The 21,252-nt window shown below is 43.4% G+C and overlaps 1 protein-coding gene across 1 annotated transcript in view; it reads right to left on the bottom strand.

Moving 5' to 3' along the window:
* Brinp2 (bone morphogenetic protein/retinoic acid inducible neural-specific 2) overlaps positions 1 to 21,252 on the bottom strand; it is a 92,101-nt gene that overhangs the window by 28,698 nt on the left and 42,151 nt on the right. Inside the window, exon 2 of the mRNA XM_005374909.2 lies at positions 13,853 to 14,201. Coding sequence (XP_005374966.1) covers positions 13,853 to 14,124 — 272 coding nt within the window. The 5' untranslated portion in view covers positions 14,125 to 14,201. The remainder of the gene's footprint in view (positions 1 to 13,852; positions 14,202 to 21,252) is intronic.

The following is a 21,252-nucleotide window of genomic DNA, read 5'->3' as shown; positions in this document are numbered from 1 at the left end:
TGCAGCTTTCAAACAGTTTAATTAAGGCTGATTGGGAGAAATGGGGAGGGGAGAGTGAGGTTTAAAGGAGGAAGAGAGAGAGATCAGTGCTTGGCGAGTGTCACACTGCCCTAGTGGGACTGGGACACTTGGAGAGTGGTGTGTTTGTAGAATCAACATAAAATAGATGCACGCATTGATATGTAAGACCAGTAAATCCGTAGGTCCAGAAGTAATTGAGAAGGAAGAGAAGACATGCTTTTCTGACACAGAAACCATAGCTCTGCAGTGACCACTCAACCTGCTGCTCCAGAGCTCCTCTGTCCACTTCCACAGAAAAGGACTCGTCTTCCCACTGTCTACCTACTTGTGTGCTCGTTTTTGCTCCTCAAGCTGATCACGCATTCCATGCTTCCCAGCATCAGAGTTTTTCATAAGCTTCACTCCATAGGCTGTCAGCTCCTTCCATTGTTCTAAAATTGTACTCTGTTTTGCAAAGTGGTAGAACTTCCGGTACTGCATTTGGGTGCATTTACATATGGGCCACTTTTCTTCACACTATTTTTCATTCCTTCATGAGTTTCCAGCTCTCTAGGCCCCCATCTTCAATCTACTCTCCTTGCAATCCAGCTTTTCAATGTATTTCTTTCAAAGATGCCACCCAAATTGAACATCATCCAATGTGTTCCAAACCACTGAGAGTACATTTGAATACAAGAGCTGAACACGTCATCATTATCACCATTATGACCATTATCATGAGCCCCTACATTTTCAGGAATGGGCCTGGATGTTTTATGTTTTTTAATCAATAACCCAATCTTACAAATGCCAGAGTAGTCCACTGAATCATTATTCTTGCTTGTATGAGGAGGCCCTTGATATGTGACTTTGCTATAAATCACTTACATGGACAGGGTTTATTTCCCAGCTCCATATGTACAATGGGAATGGTTATAGAACTTTGCTTTGAACAAAGGAATGAGGGCAGAGTGATAGTGTACTAATTCTAGGCCAAGACCTCAACAGGCATTGCATATTTCCACTTTCCCATCTGCACCAATGTGCTCACTATTAGAATGGCTTCCCCAGCTATTGGAGGTGCGGCTGCTTCAGCCTGGACCGCAGAATGAACACCATTGAAAGGACAGCTTCCTCGCAATCCTCATCCAGAAAATTAATACAGACAATCTGTACATACATGGTAGGAACAAATTATTTTAAACGGCTGAAATTTTATGTACAGTTATAGAAGTAGCTAAATGATACACACCCCAGCTTTGGCCTTATTTCATAGCTAGGTGAGTTGAGGCTCAGATAACTTAAGCATTTTAGTCAAGAACACATAGCTAAATAAGATGTGAAGAGAGTCTATGCTCTTTCTACCATCCATACTTCCTTTATTAACGCACTTGTCACTTTCATTTTAAAGATAAAAATATTTGTGGCTAATAGTAATTTTATGGTCAACCAGTACCCCCTATTTCTTTCCAGTCCCAAATATTTATAAAAATGATAAAAACAGTGAAGCTAGGCTCCCTACATCCTGTATTTGTGAAGCTCATGTTTTCAACTTAAATCTAGGGCTTTGCAGTTCATTCTCTTCATTCCCTGCGGCCATGACTGGGAAGTTGTTCTGTAAGTGTTTGTATTTTCTTCCTGAGTTCACAGATGGACAGTTTCCCCTCCAGCACTTTCTGCGTTTATGTATATCCGTGTGATTGAATTTGGCCAATGGAATACAAATTCAGGTCCAGCCATGAAAACCTCCCATTAAATCCTTCATGCTCTCTTTCCTTGGCCCCCAGGATCCAGAAGAGGAACTTGAGGCCTGCAGGATGGTGGAGGTCAAAGGAGTCTTGGTACTGAATGAGGTTGTGAAGTAATCTCCTCCAATCTCTCCCATATTGGAGAGGGACATGGACAAAAAAGTACAGTGTTATCTCAGTTCATGATCTTAATTCTTTCTCCAATTCTGGTTGCAAATAAAATTGGATGGATGAGAACCAAATCAAATTTCCCCACACAGTCAACATTGAACCTTACCACTGAATTTGATTCAGTTCTCTTCTAATTCAGTTTATGACCAGAATCATGGAAAGAATTAAGTTCATGATCCGATGCACTATGATTACCACTGAGTCACTAAGATTTTGGAACTGTTGCTGTGACTGATTGCAATCTTAACTGTATCAATTTATTATTCTAGCTGGGCAGAATAATTCTGACTCCTGATTACACTGCCTAGATTTATAAGAACCCCTTTCAATTACCTGCTTTTGTTGTCCATAGTGGCAAACATATATCCACTTCTCAGTTCAGCAACATCCCTACATTCCTACAGGGCTGTCTCTTTTCCTGCTTTCACCATTTTACCATTTGATAAATGGTGTTGGTCTTGAGGCCTTGGCTTGCATGCCATGGGACTTTGGTGTGTAAACTATGTTTGGAGGAAAGGCACCTGTCACTGAGAAGGATTTATTTTGAAGTAGATATCTATAACTATAAAATCAATGGAGAGATGAACTCAGGGGACAGAGAGGGAGAGACTACTATATAAATTTTAAGTGATAAATTTGATTAATGTATGGATTCTAGACAGTAGAACAAGTTTAATGGTGGAAGCCTGGCTCTTCTTTCTTTCTTCCCTATGAATCTCCTTTCTTACTCTTCTTTAGATTTCCCACTTCACTATTTCTCCTATTTGCCCAGGGGATGCTCCTCACAGGCTAATAAGCATTTATTTTGAAATAAGCCAAATCTGTTTTTGGTAAATAATTGGAAAAAGTGCTCTTGTCCAATCCATTTCACTAAGAAAAAAAATGAGGCTCATAGATGCAAAACAACTTACATAACATCACACATTTAGAAGCATCGGAACTGTGATTTAAATCAAAGGAGTCTATTCTGGAGTCTGAAGTTTCAACCACTTGTTTTCTGCTCCATTTAATTCAGTACAGTAATTCCCAGAACATCCAACTCTTCCCGAATGGTTTCAACCTCATATTATATCTTTATATCTGGCAGGCGTGGTGCTGAAGACAGGAAGTAGAGTAAGATGTATTCTTTGCCTGAAGGATCTCACATCCAAGTGAAGAGCAAAGAGAGATAAATAAACACACAAATGCACAAAGTAAGTTCTAAAGTAGAAATATGAAGAGAATGAAGGGGAATCATTGGTAACAGTTACTAACCTTCTTGTAGGAGTCAACAAAGACTTCATAAAGAGGCGATAGTTAAATGAATTTGAAAGAGAAGCTCAGCTGGCAGAAAAAAATGGAAGGAACTTTGCGAACAGAGGGGATGGGTCAGGCACAAAAGGCCCTCTGTGACTGGGCAAATCTCAAGATGGTCACTAGGGTTGGAGCACAGGACAAACAGGAAGAAATATTGGGACATAATTAGTAGCACAGGGTATTCACTGACTATTTGTTAAAATACTGAATGAATGGACTTAAAAATGACTTTTATACTAAAAATGAGTTCGGGTTTTCTCATTTGGGTACAGAGGAACCAACAGAGGGTTTCCACCAAGTTATACTGGAGAAGGTAAAAATATACAAGTATTAAGTGATGAAGGCGGGACAAGACAGTAAAGGCTGGATTGATTGTTTGTTTGTTTGAAACAAGTTCTCACTATGTAGGTCAGGCTGGCCTTGAAGTCATGGTGATACTTCTGTCCCAGCCTTCTGAGTGTGGGGATTACAGGCATACACCAGTACACCTAGCAGTAGAGGCTGGATTTCACAGATTGTTCTTAGGTACGGGCCACACAGTTTAGACAGGGATAGGGATTGAGAATGGGCAGGAGTTCCAGCACCTGAGTGGCTAATTGTACCGGGAAGCACAGCAAAGAACGGAAGAGACACAATAAGTATAGGGGGAAACCTAGTGAGTTCAGTTGTGGCTAAGATTTTACCGCAGATAAACCTAAGTACATAGGGGTAGATATAATTCTTTGAGAATTTGCAAATGAAAGTCAGAATTTTTTTTTCCTTGAATGAAAAGACCTGCATCCTCTGGATGTATCTCCAGCACACATATCCAACTTTCCTTGAAGCTCTGATGCTTCAGTTGCAGAGCATGGTCACCCTGTTTCGGAGGTGTTTCTGTGGCCTAGAGCCACCATCACTAATTTCCTAGAACTGTGGAGAAGGCGGGAAGTTAAAGAAGTCTGTGAAGAGGGAAATGCCTGATCTGAGAAACTCTAAAATGGGAACTGATATCGATCCATGACAAAATCTGGGAGTACTTTGAAAAGTGAGCAAGCAGGCGAGGTCCCTAGGAGCTAGAATTGGTTTAAGGAGAAAATCTTATGTCAAAATAAATTTCATACATTTCCTTCATCAGGAAAGATGAAAAGGGAAGACCTGGGGGAGAAAACAAGGGCAGAATACAAGAGAGAAAGTGAGGAAAGAGAGAAAACAACCTCTGGAGGGAGGTTAGACCATGCTAAGAAGTCTAAGCACCATGGAAAGTAATAACAGTTTTCAAGTATCTAGACACCCGCTGTGTGGAAAAGACACTTAGGCTTGTTCTGGAGAAGAAAAAGCAGAATCAGGATGAATAAGTGAAGCTATGGAGAGAAAGACTATGATTCACTTTTAAAGAGAGTTTTACCGTGATTTAGGCTGTTCAGTGAAAATCCTAACAGCTGGAACTGTGTGACCACCCCCTGCTCTGGGTTTGTGAAGTGGTTGTCTGCACTGGGTGTCAAACGGGGGATTTAAAGTTTCCTTCTAATTCACAGGTTCAGGCCTCCCTGGCTGCTGATCCAGTATCTCATGTTAACAGATTTCCTTGCACCCACAGGCACCGTCTTTGCAGATTTGACCCCTTGTCTTACCCTCCTAAGTCCTGTGTCCTCAGATTTCATCTTCTAGCCTGGCAATAATAAATATGTGGGCACCAAAATACACACACACAGAGGGACTGCAGAGGCAAAAGACCACATGATCATTACATTTCTTCTATTAAGTCCCAGTTGAAGGAGGCTTTCTCAGCGGGCCATGCCAACCTTGAAGGACTTCTCCAGCCTCCTTTCCTTTCCAATGCCCTCTTCATCATACTCACAATTTAAAATATACACTGAAGCCACAAGCAAGACACTGAAATTTATCCCTGTTACTAGTAAGCCAACTCTGTAACCTATGTCAAGGGATCACTAGGTGTTTACATGCCTCTAAAGATGCAGGAGAAGTCATTCCCCAAAGAGTCTTCTTCCTGTCCCTTCTCCGTCACTAGCATGTCCCCAGGCGAGGCCCAGGCTCTGGAAAGAAAATGAGAAATCTCCTAGGCAGTGCAGGTTCTGGCCGCCTCATTGTTCTCCCATCAGGGCCTCTTCCCCAGCCAGTGAAACTTCTAGCTTGCTCTGACATTCAGAGATTGTTTGCTCTTTGCAGGAGGTTGGGGAAAGAAGTACATTTCTGGGCCCTAGGGGAGAAGCTGGTAGTGAGATAGAACCATGGAGAATTAAGCAAGCTAGATGATCAAACATGGCAGAGGATCAAGATTATAGATCTAGATATATAGATATTATTTCTCCCAAATGAATGTAATTATTATGTGCCAGAAACATACACTAATAAAACGATTAGGCCTGCCATTCAGACAGATAAATGAGGTTTAGTTGTCCTCAGTTTGAGACAAGGGAACAAATGTAGGACTGGACCACTTATCTCAGACTAAGACCCAAGCCTTCATCAGCCAGTCAGCTAACCTGCCTCTTCTTGTGGACAGAGCCATCTGTTTCTTATCTTGGAGGGGGGCACAGATGACTGGCATGAGAACCAAACTCATTTCAAGCCCCCCTGTACTGCGGCACAGGCCTCGGCCCATGGGTAATGGCTTCCTCCTGAGAGTCCTCCTTGCGGGCCCAGCTCCCTGAAGTCTGGGCCATGTCCCTATAGCACCTGTGGCACGGCCAGCTCTCACAGACGCTCACTCAGTACATGCTGAATAAAGAAAGCCCTTGCCATGTGCCCTGCACTGTTCTAAGCTCCATAAACTGAAATAATTTTCTTGTGGGAGAAGTGGGAAGTTCTGAGGTGGGAGAAATGCAGCAGAAGCTGAAAAAAGAAAGAAAATTGAAACTCTCTGACCCAGAAAAAGCTCTTCTCTTAAAGAAAAAAAAAAAATATGACTAGCCAGTGTCCCTGCCTGCTTGTGTCTGTGTCGTGACAATTTCCAGACGCAGCGTTCCTCACTGCTTTCCACATGTATGTGTCTCTAAGTAGCAGTTCATTTGTGAATAAAATTAATTATTTCTCCAGGCAAAAATTAATCCTCTTTTTCTCTGCTTGACTGACTCAAGATCTCTGTACTCCATCTCATCTGAAAACAAAATGGATCTTACCCACTCCCCTTGGCCATGCTGGGTGCTCACCTCGCTCCTTGCAGATTTTTAGTTTCACATGTTCTCTGCACAGACTGCTGTAGCAATCTTATCTCAAGCCAGAGTGGCTACCCTGGACGTAGCCTCCAAAGATATGGTAAAGTCTGGGGCAAGAGCGTGTCTTGGAGAATTTGAGACTGGCATCCTAAGAATTCATTCTGAGTCAGCACCATTGGACCAAATCTATCCATCAGCCATTAAGCATGTACTTTCTTTCCCCAGTGTTCGAGATGCTATGTTCCAGGGTATTTGGGAGTGCGTGTGAGATCACTCAAATTGGCTGTTGACTCTCCAGAAATCAGTAGGACCCTGTTTTTTCTCTCTTTTGTGCACTCTTCTAGTGCCCAGGAAGATGCTTTCCACAAAAGACCTGCCCCATAAATCCTTGTGAAGGGACTTTGCAAATGCTTAATGTAGAAAGATTACCCTTAATTCAATTTTTTAAAGCATAAATGATGCTTTTTTATTTGAACTACTAGACTTATAGGACCTTAAAGCACTCTTTAATATGTTCTCACCAGGTAAGTCTTTGTATTCCATTTTCCCAAAGTAGAAATGGCAAGAATTGCCTTTGGTCCTACATATTCTAGGCACACAATTCTTTTTACTTTGCTTTATTTACCTTATTGCTGGAAAATGACATGCCCTTTCATGTGAGAGCTTTCTGAAATTGTACCCTAGAAAAAAAGTCAATTTGGAGAGACATTTGGGGCATTTTGAAGAAACAGGATAAGAACATGGCAAGGAGGGGCACAGTCATACAGTTCTTGACATTCCTATCAGGCGCAGGGTACTGCTGCCAGATGTGGTTACTACTAAACCACATCTGCACTCCTGTGTCTGCAGTGCCCTTCCGCCAGCTTCAACTGACAGTGTCCAGCTGCCCATCAGGGCTTTCCTGTAAGCTACCTCTGATTCCAGCTTCCAGATATTTCTATGCTGAGCGATCTAGCACTTTCTCCAAATGAATTTATCTGGAAGTTCCATCAGATCAAGAACTGTGTTTACCTTGTTCATGGTTTATTTCCAGGATCTAGTGAAATAATAACTGCCCTTCAGAATTACTTGCTGAATGAATGAATGAGTGAAAACATCTGTAATCGTACTCTTGAACTTATTTGGTTTATTTATGTGTTCTTTCTCCCTTTTTGTGCCAAGGAACCGGAACACTTTTCATTCAGGTCTTTGTGGATCTTACATCACAGGGAAAGCACGTAGGTCTGAACACTTGGTGGGTTTCCATAACAGGAATGGAGACAGGATTCTGCACATGGATGAGGATATGCTGGGGCTTATCCTTCAAACACTTCTGAAATGAAGTACCTTTTTTTCAGTTACTGGGAACTGAATCCAGGGCCTTGACACTGAGCTGCATTATCAACATTTCTTATTTTTTATTTGGATATAAGGTTTTGCTGTACAGCTCAGGCTGGCCTAGGTTTTAAGATTCTCTTGCCTCAGCCTTCTGTGTGCTGAGGTTACAGACATGTGCCACCATGCTCTACTGGAATATAATTCCTGAGTGAAGGGCTAAGGTGCCTTAGATGGGGCCTATAATCTCAATTATTATATTTATATGTCAGGGGGGCTGTGCATTGAACAAGTACTGGACTCTTGGTCAAAGCAACTTCTGACTATTCTGTTCTGTCCCTCTGAGAAAGAGTACTTGTGAACTGCAGACTTTTCCTGTCCACACTGCCTCAAGTTTTGCTTTAATTTGAACTGCAGTTCTAATCTACATACTATTCACTAGCTCCTGTGTAGCCAAAATTTAAACCCAGTGAGAGGTTTGGGGATTAACCGTGTTATTGGGTTCTGTTCATTTCGTCAGAAGAGCTAGCCTCCTTCCCTGCCTGACCCAAACGCCTGAGAACCCCAGCTTCCCTCGTGGAGCCCTGTAGCTGTATGATAACAGCCTCCCTCTAGCCCAGAGGCTGTACGAATGCCTAAGAATCACTGGGATTTACCTCAGCAGACCGGGGCTGGTTTTGGTTGCCTTTTATTTATGTGGATTGTGATCTCTTAATTGGAGATGGTGCCTCTCCCAGGGTTCGCTGTTTATCCAAATCAGTATTTGTTAGTCAGGCAGACGTGGTCGGGATGATAAATCAGCTCTGGAGCTCCTCCTGTGATTGCTTCCACAGCTGCTCTCTGCTTCCTCACCTCCACATCTCCCTGGAGGCACCCACAGGCTGCTTCTAGACCCTGCAGCCTTTTCTGCTTTTAAACTTTTCTCCTGCTGCTGTTAATTATTCTTATGAGTTCATGTGCCTTGGTACTAAATTTAACCTCCCTTGACTACTATTCTCCCTCATTTGTAAGATACCTTATACATTCTCACTACCACAAATGCATTGTGGGCGAAGCTGCCTTCCCATAATGCCTCTCTCCTCCTCCATTCTGGCTATCCAGGTTCTCCTCTCCATTTCCACACTCAATCAAATTCAGCGCTCCTCAGGCTTTGATGCCTTCTGGTGCATTAGAGGATATTTTTCAAATGGAGATTCTGCTTCTGTAGATGCTGCATTTCTAAGAAGCTCTTAGCCCATGCTGCTACTGCTGCTCCCCAGACCAAACACACAGTCAACAGAAGGCATCACATACTCCGGGTTCTTTTCATCTCTCACTCCCTCCACATCTAAGTTACTACCAAATCTCGTTTTCTGTCCTCATGGCTTCCAAGCAGATTGTTTTTCCTTAGGGTTATTGCTGTACTGCCTGCTGAAAAGTTCTTTCTTCTTAACTTCAGTCATTCACCACATCATCTGATTCTATCACTTTCTACTCTGTACCTTCTTGGTTTTCAGCTTTGTTCTACTTTGGTGATAGATATTTGAAAACTTTGCCTGGAATGTGATGTTTCCTTTTTTTCAGTGAAAATACCTATTGAATTTCTTGTTTTATTTTCCCAGAAGACTTCTAATGTCCCAGAAGAGGTAGGTAGAAATGAAGGTAGTAATGACCTAGTCAATATTTTGGAATTATACCTAGCCCTGGGGTCCTCCCAACTACCATGTTGTATTCTGTTCTGTATGATTTCAAAATTTCTCTCTTACTTTAATTTATTCTTTCCAAGTTTTAAGTGTTTCATCATAGAGGCTTGGATTTTTTCCAATCCCATGATTATCTCTCTATTAAAACCTTAATACAAAAAGAAATTTTAAAAAAACCAGACTGCTCATTACTTTGATTTGTAGCAAAGAGAGAATGGAACATTACTGCTAGAGTGTTTCGAGAAACCATATTTACATTTGCATCAGCTCAATTTAGGTGCCTGATTAGGTTGCGTGTGATGATGAAGATGCACTTACCAGTCAAAGGGAAGTGGCGTGGTCTTGAGTAATGAGCAGGAGACTTCGAGTCAGGAGCGCTGAGTGCTATTTCTGGCTGGAAATGGCTACCTCTCTGACCTTGAATAACTCTGTTTCACTGACTTAGACCCTAAAAGCCCCCATCTGCCTCACAGCCCAGCCATGAGAGGTTGCTCACTTAAGTGTTCAGTACAGTGGGGGCTATGGAATGGAGCAAAGGAGGGGGCATTTGGGGGTCATAAATGGAACTGCAGGCAGGATCTCTGCTCTTATAGCTCTTCCCACTAGGCTATTAAGTGATGGTGTCTGAGAAGTGGGCTGATTGCTCAGACCTTGGTCAGGAACAGTTAGAGGACACACTGAGGAGTTGATCAATGGAACTATAATACTTTGGCATAAGACGTCTGAGCCCATCCTGTCATTTAGGAAGGCTTAACCAGAGATAACATGATCTCTTCTGATCTGCATCCTGAGATTGTCATTTCATCCCTGGGACCAGAAAGCCAGCAATGACCAGTCTCTGGAGGGCATGCCTAAGGACTGCTGCTCAGCAATCCCTGACTGTAGCAGCAAAAGATTGGCCCCAGCCACTCTTTATGCTCCAGAAATATCTTACTCCCTCTGGTAGCCATTATGGCCAGTAGGAATATTCCTCAGAGAAGATTTGATCTTTCTCCAATTGAGGTCCTCTCCCAAAAAAGAGCTACATTGAGAGGTAAGGATTAACATGCTTTAAAAAGGCAAGCAAAAGAATAATTTTCCCCCTTCTAATAGAGGTTGTCGAATGCTAAGCACTTGGCAGACATTATAACAAAGGTAGTACGCATGGTTCCCATCTCATTGCCACATTTGTGTAGGTTAATATTTACTGAGGATGATCTAATAACAACAGGTAATATTTATTAAGCATTGTTCTAAGAACCTGACATAAACTAACTCAGTTAAATGCCACATCAGCCCATTAGGTGGACACTATTAATTGTCCTCACTTTATGAATAAGGAAATTGGGAAACTGAGTTTAAGTAATTTGCCAGACACTGTAGAGCTAATAACCGGTAGCTCCAGGATTAGAATCCAGATCACCATTAGGCTCCGGTCTTCAGCTTTAACCATCTACAGGAAGTCAAATCTGTAATGGAGTGAGTGAAGCTCACTAAGGTCCATGCTTAGTGAGGCTGGGGCTAATCTAGAATTTCTAGTTATTTCAAAGTGAGCACACATTCTGACATCAAAATAAGAATTGGTAGAATTTAAGGTTTCATATCAGAGCCTTTCTGGGCAAGAAGTGTGATCTTGTCACTAGCTAGCACAGAAGGAGAATCTTGCTTCTGTTGTGGGAGAGAGTTTCAAGAGATTCTATGCCAAGTATTCTAGTCCTATCCTCCTTAGGAAATATTATTCTTTCCTATCTCAGTCCATCCCCCTTTTATATGGAAAAAATATGGGCATAATACCTGATTTCTTTGTACCAAGAGCTTCCTTAAAGAATGAAATTTAAGATTAATTCTGCTGGAGACCCAATATTTTTCCACAAAGCATTTCTGGTACTCTGGGTAAGCTTTTCTTCTCTCTATTCTTTTGGACAGTAGGAGAGAAATTGGGGGACGACTCAATGTATGTTACCAGTTTTCTGTGACCTGCTTTAGTCATTGTCAGGCAAAGTCCTGCATTTGCCACAGGCAATTGCCATGGAGATGAAAGTAAAGAAGATTAGAGAGAATTCCCAGTGGGATCATTTAAACCCTTACAAGAATTGATGGAGCCGCCATTTTGCTTAATCACTGAAAGCAAAACTCCCAGAATGCTCCTGGAGCAGTGGTGTGTGACCATTTCCTTCTCGCCTCGCCAAAGGGTCACAAATCAGAATACTGCATTCTTGTCAGAATGACTGGTTACTGTTTCCCCAAGTGCAGGTTCATGTGTAATAACTGACCCCAGAGAAACAGAGTGCCACATTGTAAGAGCTTGTCACATTAAATGATCAGAAAACCATTACCAACTGATAGAGCGGCTGATGGTGCAGAAGTGATCACTGACACTCACTATGAGTCAGCTCTGAGCTGCTGCCCAGGCAGTAACTGGCTGCCAGTGTTCCCAGACATTGGACTGAAGGGAAAAAGTCCACAGAGGGGAGAAGGCTTCACAGGGCTTTCTATCACCCTTCGGAGGAGGTAGTGGTTAGATTCCTAATGTGACATCAGTTCCAAGACACTTTTAAAAAATTATTTCAGTGGTAATATTGCTCCTGTGAGATTTAGAATAAACCAACTAGCCTAAGGTAAATTTAATCTTATTTTATTACACTGAAAGAATTCTCTGCTTAAACACATCATAAAGTGCATTTTCTGATTTTTTTTTGAAGAGATGGGAAAAGAACATTCTTATCAACCTGAATTTGCCTTGTACAACATTTGTGGGGCACAATTCTATGTTTACTGAAAGCTGAGTCAGTCTTCTGCTCTATCCCTCTTTTTACCTGCTTTCACCTGAGCAAGTGTTAATTCAAGCGCTCCCAGCCTGCACTAGCCAATCTCTGCCTCAGTAATTCTATATGAATTTCATTGTAGTTTCTGGAGAATGAAAAGGCCTAGTGCCACTGAAGCAGAGTGTGAACTGCATTGCCTTCTAGGACCTAACAGTAGCTAAGCATAGTGGGAAAGAAATGGCCAGAAAGGAGAAGCAGACAGGCTCTTCCTGAGCTAGATGTGTCTTTGGCCCTGTGATGTACCAACCAGATCGACGATGTACACGATCTTCCTCTCTCTGCGTCCACTTGTGGGAATTGTACCCTAAGGGAGTGGCCTCTATAAACCCATCTGTCTTATCACTCAGGAATCTTCCATTGCTGAGTACCCCCAAACCTTATTTCTGAGGCCCCATGCCAACCTAATGCAACTAAACAGGTTGCATTGTTACTGCAGATATTAGAAAAACTCCGAGAAAAAGAAAATGGTCTCTATTTTAAGAACTCAGATTCTGAAGTCTCACTTCTTGGGAGCTAATTCCAAGAACTAGCTGTGTGCTCTTCAGCAAGCTTCATAACTACTCTGGCCTTCAATTTCCTCATCTGTAAAAAGAGAATAACTATTCTTCCAACAAAGGGCTGTTGGAAGAATTAAATGAAGTGATTTGCATAAGCCATGCAAAGTCTAGCAAGAGATACAGAAACAGTATCATCACAGGACATGCCAAAATTTTAACAAGAGCAATCTCTCCATGCTAAAAAGAATTGGTGATTTTGTGTATTTATTTCTTTTTGTGTCTTTTTACGTTTTCTCCATTAGAACTAATTTATAATTAAAAAATAAATGTACTTGAAAAAGATAAAAATGTAGTGATGTTCCCGGTGTTGTTTAAAGACCTATTTTATACAGATAATGTGAAAAAAGAAAGGAGTAAATGATAGACGGGTGAGTGGGTGGAGGGATCAAGGGGATATTTGAAATTCAGGGTGCACTTGGGAGACCCTGAGCCTTGCTGGGTCATGCAAAGTGAGGATCTTGAGGAGCTTTCTGCCGTGGGGGTGCCAGTCAGCAGTCAGGAATATGTGCCTGGCTTAGCCCACACCAGACAGGCCAGGCAGGATTCACACGTTTGACTTTCAGCTCTGAGGCTCCCGAGAAGGTAGAGCCCACTTCCATGCACAAGGCCAGCTGAGCTTGTGGCAGTGACAAGGGTGAGAGGGGTCTCGCCCTGACCCTGTAGGGCTCCCCGGGCCTAGAAGGCAGGTGCTAGAGCTTCCCTTCCTTCATTTGCATGTCTAAGTAATTACAATTCATAAAAATATCTAACCCATTAGTTAAAACCCAGCCCCAGCGTTTGACTCTGACCTCCTACGGCAGCACGGGCCACACACTGCCTCCATGCCGCCTGAATTGTCCTCAATTTATAAGCAGCACGACCTATAAATAGAAACCATTTTGCTAAGTTCCCCAGGAGGCATCAGCAGGTTTTTCAGCTTGTATGTGTTTTTGTCTTTCTTTTTTTAAAACACCAACATGACAGACTTCTTTTCCCTGCCTGGTGTTCTTCAACATTTCAGCTCTACTTCAGTTTGAGGGTGTCCTGCCTGGCTTGGCACTGGAGGGGGCGGGACATATGTGCAGGACCTGCCCAGCTTGGCTTCTGAGGGACGCGCCTGTCTCAGCCAGGGAAGAGCCCACTCACCTATAGATCCTGTACCTGGTGGTGAACCCCTGGCGGTACCGCTCCATGAAGTCAGCATACTCCTGAGCGCGGTGGAAGGGGCCCCGGTCTGTGAGCAGCCAGTCCAGGGGTGGCTGGCCGGCCGAGGAGGCATGCTGCTCCGGGACCACTGCAGCGGCCACTGTGGCTGAGACAGCCAGCACCCAACCAGGCAGGGCCAGAGCCAGCAGGGCTGCCCATGGGGCCGCTGCCAGCCGAAGCCCTCTAAGCCGAGTGCCACACTGCCACCTCATGCTTCCCCCAGGCAGTTGGTTTCTTCATTCTCTTGCCACGCTCTCCGCCTCGGTGCTGCTCCTCCAGGGCTCCAGAACTGGAAAAGTCCAAAAGGAGAGGTCAGATGGCACCTTGGTCTTACGCTATGGGCCTGTCTGTGACTATCAGACATAACTGCACAAGGCCCATTGGTAATCCCTTGTTCTGGTCACATAATGTGGTCCTGGGCATTTAGCTAAGCACTCAAGGTGCATAATTTCCTTTAATTCTTCAAAAAAACTTTGAGGAAACACTATCATTTTATAGATGAGAATGTGGAGCTTAGAGGGATTGAGACAGTGGCTTGAGTTCCCTCAGCTATTAAGTGGTAAAACCAGAATTTGAACTCAGAGGATCTTTCTCTTGACCTTTATATTATATCACTTTCCCACCTCGACTCACTGAATGCCATCTATTTCTGTCTCTCTTAAAATTTTTCGATATGTTTCCATAATCTCACAGGCCAAGTACCATCTCTAGGAGCTTACCTCAAAGCAAGTGGCAACCCTATTTTTCATATGGAGAGTTATAGAGCAGAAAAGTAGTCAAATCTCATTGCTGCTATAAAGCTAGATGAACTTAGGCAAATTGGTTCTCTCTTGCAGCTTACAGTGGCTTTGAAAAAATAACAAAGCATCACAGGACAGTGTCTAAGGCCTCTCTGGGTTGGACATTTGTCCATACTATATTGAAAGTCATGCAAGTCAGGCATGGTGGCACACGCCTGTAATCCCAGCACTCAAGAGGCTGAGGCAGGAGGATCGCTGCAAGTTCAAGACCAGCCTGGGCTACAAAGTGAGTCCAAGGCCAGCCTGAACTGCACAGAGAGACCTTGTCTCAAAGAGACAAAAAAAAAAAAAAGAAAGTCATGCAATCATTAGAGCAGACGTGAGAAGATCAGGATATCCTCCAGATCGCCTCCTCACCATGTAGCCTGAAAGCTCCATCAGGTGGGGCTGCGCCTCACTCTTGCACCCTCTATCCTACCTCCCAAGAGCGCAGAGCAGGCTTTTAGACACCCCTTCCGAAGGAATGAATGAATGAACGCCTCGCCTAGTGTGAGTCAGAGGAAAGATGCCGGGAAAGGACTGTGGCCTTCACAGTTCCTTACTACCTGTGACTCACCACAGGCCTCTGATTTCAAGTGCCAGCACTTTGTCTAAGGATAGTCACCCTTATTAACCTCTGAGCAGATGCAAGGGATGTTCAGTACAGTGGGGCTTCCTGAAGTTATAACTATTTCCTTAGTCTTTAATTTCTAGCACATGCTGTCAGAATCCTGCCCGTGTCCCCTCGCCAGCATCCCAGCAGTGTGCACCAGGATATCCCAGGACCTATAACTCACGGCTTGAGGACTTGCTCAGGCTGCCAAAGTCCAGAGATAGGCTCCCTAGCCAGGAGGCAAGGATGTTAACTCTCTGGCTCATCAAGACTGCCACAGGGGCTGGCAATGTGGGTCTCAGCACCTGATTCACTGCCCCTTCCGGAGTTCCCCAGGGCACTCTGGGATGGCTCCAATTCATAGAACCTCCAGACTTCCCTGGGATCAAGGAGAACCCTAAAGGGGCTACGCAGAGGCTAGAACCAAGTGAACCCTAGAATGCCCAGCCTCAGTGTCGTCCTGAGTCTGAGAGACCCAAGCCGCAGTCTTTATGCAGGCTGCTTTCTAGAATCCATGTTCGTGAGGATGCAGGCACAGACGCATGTGCGGCAGGACGGTCAGTTACTCCTCCCTTCCAGCTGGTGTACATTGACACCTATTGTATTCTGGGTGATTCTTTCAAGACGTCTCTGTTCTCACAGTAAGTTTGTTTTACAGGAAGTATTATTTGAAATTTTTATTTCAGTAGGACTCAGAGATGTTGAGATAGGAAAACACAGAAGTACAATAGAAATCTAGATCTATGTTCAGACTTTGCCAAACACCACTGTGCTGCCTGCACTGCTGCAGAAGTAAGACTGACCCTCGTTTAATGAACTGACTGAGAGGGGGCTGAAAGAAGAGTAATGGGGCACCACCTACCCTCTTGGATCTTAGAACATGATAAAATTCTAATAATTACAATATGTAGTTCTGGCTCACACATTGTACCTCATGTATAAGAGCAGTATATGAAAAAAGAAGTATGAGAGACTAACTGGGTAGAAATGGAATATTTTATATATAATATTGGGAACAGTGGATTAAAAAATTAAATATAAAAATAAAGTCATAGAAAGAAGGAACATCCCCAAGTGTTTTATAATAGGCATGCATTACGGGGGGGAAAGTGATTTAAAACTAAAAAGAGGATTTATTCTTGCACATGGAGGGAGAAGGCATTTTTATATGGATGCTCTCTGATGAGGATGCCCAGAATATTTCTCATTTCATCATTTACATATTCATCTATTGAAGAAACATAAATTGAGGTCTCCTAAGTACCAGATAGTATGCTAGGCACTGACAATACAAAAGCAAGTGCTCATTATATTACCTGAAACTCTATTGTTAGTGATTAATTCCTTTTATAAAATATTGCTCTATTTTGTAGACATATTGACGGAGGGAGAAAAAGAATAATCATTCGGAAGACTGTGCCTACTTGACACAGAAGACAAGGCAGCGAACACAGCCAGAGACTTGGATGTGGGCAGAGAGACACATGGAAGGCAGGACTTTAAGATGCACTCACCCGGATCCCATGGCCTTCCCTGCACACCCTACACAATCCCCTGCTCTTGAGTGTGGGTAGGACTAGTGAGTAGGAGAAGACAGCACTTCAAAGTTGGGGTACTAATCAGTGACTCTGAGTTAAACTCTGAGGAATACAGAATGTGTTGAAAGTGCAGATTGATAACGATGATGGTGCTGGCTGTGAGATGTGCTGATGGATAGCAATGTGCTGGGTGGTCCTGGCCTAATCAGGTGAGCTTTCAGAAGAAAGTGAAGTGTCAAAACAATAAGCTCCAGCTGACCCAGAAGACGGCAAGCAATCATGTTGTGAACTGCCTTTTGGGTCCATGTGGCAAGGAATGGACCTGAGACCAACTGCCTAGCAGGACAGTTGGTACCACAGTCACACAGCTGCGAGGAAAGCATTGACAATTCAGTCAACAACCATGTGAGCTGGGAAGAGGACCCCTCAGCACCTTATGGGAGCTGCTTCCCTGGTCAACCCCTTGATTGCAGTCTGGTGAGACACTGCACAAAGGAATCAGGTCACTAGTACCGAGGGTCCTCCCAACCCCAAGAAACTGTGAGACCATAAACAGTATTGTTTTATGTTAAGTTTCTGGTAATTTGTTGCACAGCAATAGAAAATTAATGCAGACCCATTAAGGATAACTCAATATAGTCTTTCCCATTTTGTCCATGCTGAGTGTGGAGAGGGCTCTTTATGCTGCCAGAGGAAGATAAGCTGTTATTCTCCAGGTGGGAAGAAGATAGCACTGCAGTTGCCTAAGCAGGGGGATAGTAATCATCTCCCTACCTGGCGCCCACACCACTCCCTCCCTACCGAGTCAATAAAGCTTTCAAAGTCAGAGACCACGTGTTGGTTTTTTCTTTCTTTTTTTTTTTTTCTTTGTCTTTTTGGGACGGGGTCTCGCTGTACAGTTCAGGCTGGCCTTGAGCCCACTTTTCAGCCCAGGCTGGTCTCGAACTCTCAACAATCCTCCTGCTTCAGCCTCCCGAGGCGTGCACCACCTTGCCCAGCTACATGTTGGTTTTTACCATCCCTTCACACCACTGTCTCCCAACACATTTGATGCATCGATGCCACGCCTTTCATCAAAGGGTCATTGTGAGTCAGGAACAACACGTGCCTTCCCTGGCCCCTTCCCCTCTTGTCTTGGTGCCGTCATGAAAGGTGGCAAGCAAGGCTTCCTAAGGACAGGTGAGAGCATACAAGTGAAAAACTGTGTGCTCTGGGAAAGAGGCGAGCTATATTAAGTGTGCGGCTTGTCATGCTTTGTTTGTAATTACGCTTTTTCAGAGCTCACAATGTGCTGGAACCTGCCTGGTTATAGGAATATCAGCTTTAGAATCAAATGGTTTTGATTGCTGGCCCAAGTCTGCTGAGCGCAGCAAGAATGCCTGAATTCAGTGCTCGCCGCTCCTCTCAAAAACCTGGCCTTGGAATCACATGCTTTCCACTTCATTGCTTTTCCTCAGGATCTGAAGACATATTGACTAAAAAAAAAAAAAAGAAAGAAAAGAAAAAAAACCTCATTTTCAGAAAGAAGTTTTAAAGAGGTTTCAAAACTTTCTTTAAAAAAAAAATCCCTATAACATGTTCCTCCACCTTAAAAAAAAAAAAAGACAAAATAATTGCTGTGGTGACAGTTGTATAAAAATCAGGGGTTTGAGGAGGAACAGCTTTTGACCATTTCCTGTATATTCTCCACAATAATATCACAAGAGATTTTGAAAAAGCAACCTGTCAAGCAACTTTTAACTGTCTAAGTTCTCATAACTCCTAGGGAGCTTGCTAAAGTGCAGGAGGATAAAACAATTAGCACTTTCCACTTCATGCTTCCGCTTTCCTGTCTTGTCCTAAACCTGCCTGTACAAGTAAACCTCCACGTTACCTGTTTGTCTACAATGCATGCGCTCCCTGATGAAAAACACTATAAATTCACCTGCGATCGCCAAATAGTTTCATTTGCTTTCACCATACTTAAGGCAATTTTACACCTAGACAAATAATAAATTGGCTTTGCACCAAAGGTATAAGTAAAACAAGCTGTGGGTCTTCCTCGGCTGACTGCATTAGCTCAGATCTGTTCTTTAAGCCATGAATTAAATGGGTCACAGTTTTGTCAATAGAGAAAAGCAAAGATAGTGGAGGTCACAGGAGAAGTAGGCAGTGTGATCTTCAAAGGGGTATTGCTTATGAGAATCATGTCTCCACTGCCCTGAGTTTATTACTCAGTTGAGGATTTGGGGAGGGGAGATTTTTTGTATCCTCCTATTGCTTTCAATCGGTACTTATGCTTGGTGTGTCAAAAGCAAAGAGGGCTTAGGACATCAGCTACTAGTGTACTAAGTCTTGGCAAATGAAGTAGAAATAGAGGCTTCCTTACTGGAAATTATTGAGGAGGAGGGGTTATTTCCTGGAGGAGTCAAGTATATGGCTAAGCTATAGGTGTGAACGTATACTTATAACTAATAAAACTGTTAATGTTTATTATTAATAAATACCACCATAAATCATTTACTACATGGGTAGTAATTACCACTTATGAAGCATGGATAATAATATTACCCTTTTTAACAGGTGGGAGCACAGAGGGTGGATAAGTGGAATGCACAGGGGACTATTTTGGTAGCTGTCCCAGGTCCAGCTGCTCTTCCCTGTACAAACTGCATGACTTACAGACATGAGAGCAGTGATTTGCTACCTATAAACTAATACCCTTAGGCAAGGGACTTCCTCTGGGACCCTCTCTTTACTTATCAGTAAGATGACAGGATGTAGATGGTACCCAGCATCATGCCCAACGCTAAAGTTCCCTAATTCTATGCAAATGTAATATTTATGGCATTAGGATTTCAGTCTTCTTTGGAAGTCAGCTCTGTGTTTCAGAAAGAGAGTGAAGCATATGAGAAGTGAGGTATGAAGCAGAAATTTTTGCCTGCCAGAGCAGTGACATTTCATAAAGTGATTAGGCAGTGACATTAAATAAGTTTTCAAGCCATTTAAGTGGTTAATTGGCCAGTTCTATGGAGGAGATGTTTTCTTGAATAAATCTGAGGGTGTCAGTGTTTTAAGAAATCATGGAAATGTTTCTTGTTCTTGTCATCTTGATGCAAAAACCTATTTTTCCTAGGAACAGAGGGTAGATATAAACGATAAGACGTACTTAAGGTCCAGGGTAGATGTGAGGTGCCACCGGCCCAGACCCATGACCAGGTCCTTCCCTTTGTTGGAATGGCCCGCCACTGTCAACAGGCTGTGGCACTTCCCCCCGATAGCATGATCTTGGCTGCACTGCACTGAGGACCATCAGCTCCATCCTTCCCTTGTGTGAACCCAGGCAGGCGTGGCACTTCTATTGCACCGTCCTCCTCAGGTCCCATGACATGACCTTCAGCTTCACTGCCAGGACTGGCGTGGAGCCAGCGAGCTGCATTTGATACATTTCTTACCCCACTGGTACTCAGGAAATGACTTCACGTTGGTGAGAGTATGGATAGCCTCACTGCACAGAATCAGAGCAACAATATTAACGATTATTTATGCAAAGAAAAATGCTAATCATAATTACTGTTTACTACATGTTCTTACATTAATTTGAGACCTTTCCGAGGAGAGGCTCAGAGAGGCAAAAGGGCTCTCTGGAGGCCACTCCACAAGCAAGCAGAATTGGAACTCAAAAATTCTGATTCTGAGACCAAGAATTCAGCTTTCCCTATTTTCATTCACCTCTATCCATCAAACAGTCAATCAGTTATTAAGCAGTATCTATGCACAAAGACGGTCCTCAGTGGTGGGAACAAATCTGGTGGATAGGACGCATGAGACCCTTGCCATCACGGGGCAGGAATGAAGCACAGCCCTTGAGAATTCTTCAATAAGCTTAAAAACTTTCACATGAAGCATGCACATGCACCAACAGCTCTTGTAACATTAGACCTTGTAGGCTCCATTCCTTCAGAGCTCCAAATTTATAGTTTCTCTATGTGATAACCAGCCCTTTGCTTGTGAAGGACAGAGTCATCTGTCACTTGCTGAGGCTCATACTTGTCTGCCAGGTGTCCTTGGCCTTGTCTTGGCCAGACAGTCCAAGGGACAGGCTGGCCCAGTGCCTAGAACGATGAAGCCAGGATCAGAGAATGCAGGGCTGGGACTCCTCTTTGCCCCAAATCTTTGCACAAGGTCAAGGAGCCTCCAGGAAATAAAGATGGCACCGCTGACCAAGTAGAACCTTCAAGTGAGACGTTACACCTTCCCAAGCCTTCCAAACCTCATCTCTATGCAGAGCAAAAGCACTTCTTCGAAATTCTTTCCATTATCTTCCTTCTTTCACAAATCCCAGCAGCCCCTCTGGCCCAAGAACCAATCCACCTCGCTCTCCCAGGCCTTCCCACCAGCTGCTCTCAAGCAGAGGACTTCTGGTATTCC

The sequence above is a fragment of the Chinchilla lanigera genome, unplaced genomic scaffold, assembly GCF_000276665.1.
Source record: "Chinchilla lanigera isolate Chin_1 unplaced genomic scaffold, ChiLan1.0 scaffold00005, whole genome shotgun sequence".
NCBI lineage: Eukaryota > Metazoa > Chordata > Mammalia > Rodentia > Chinchillidae > Chinchilla > Chinchilla lanigera.
The sequence above is the reverse complement of the archived record's forward strand: the minus strand, read 5'-3'. Positions and strand labels throughout refer to the sequence as shown.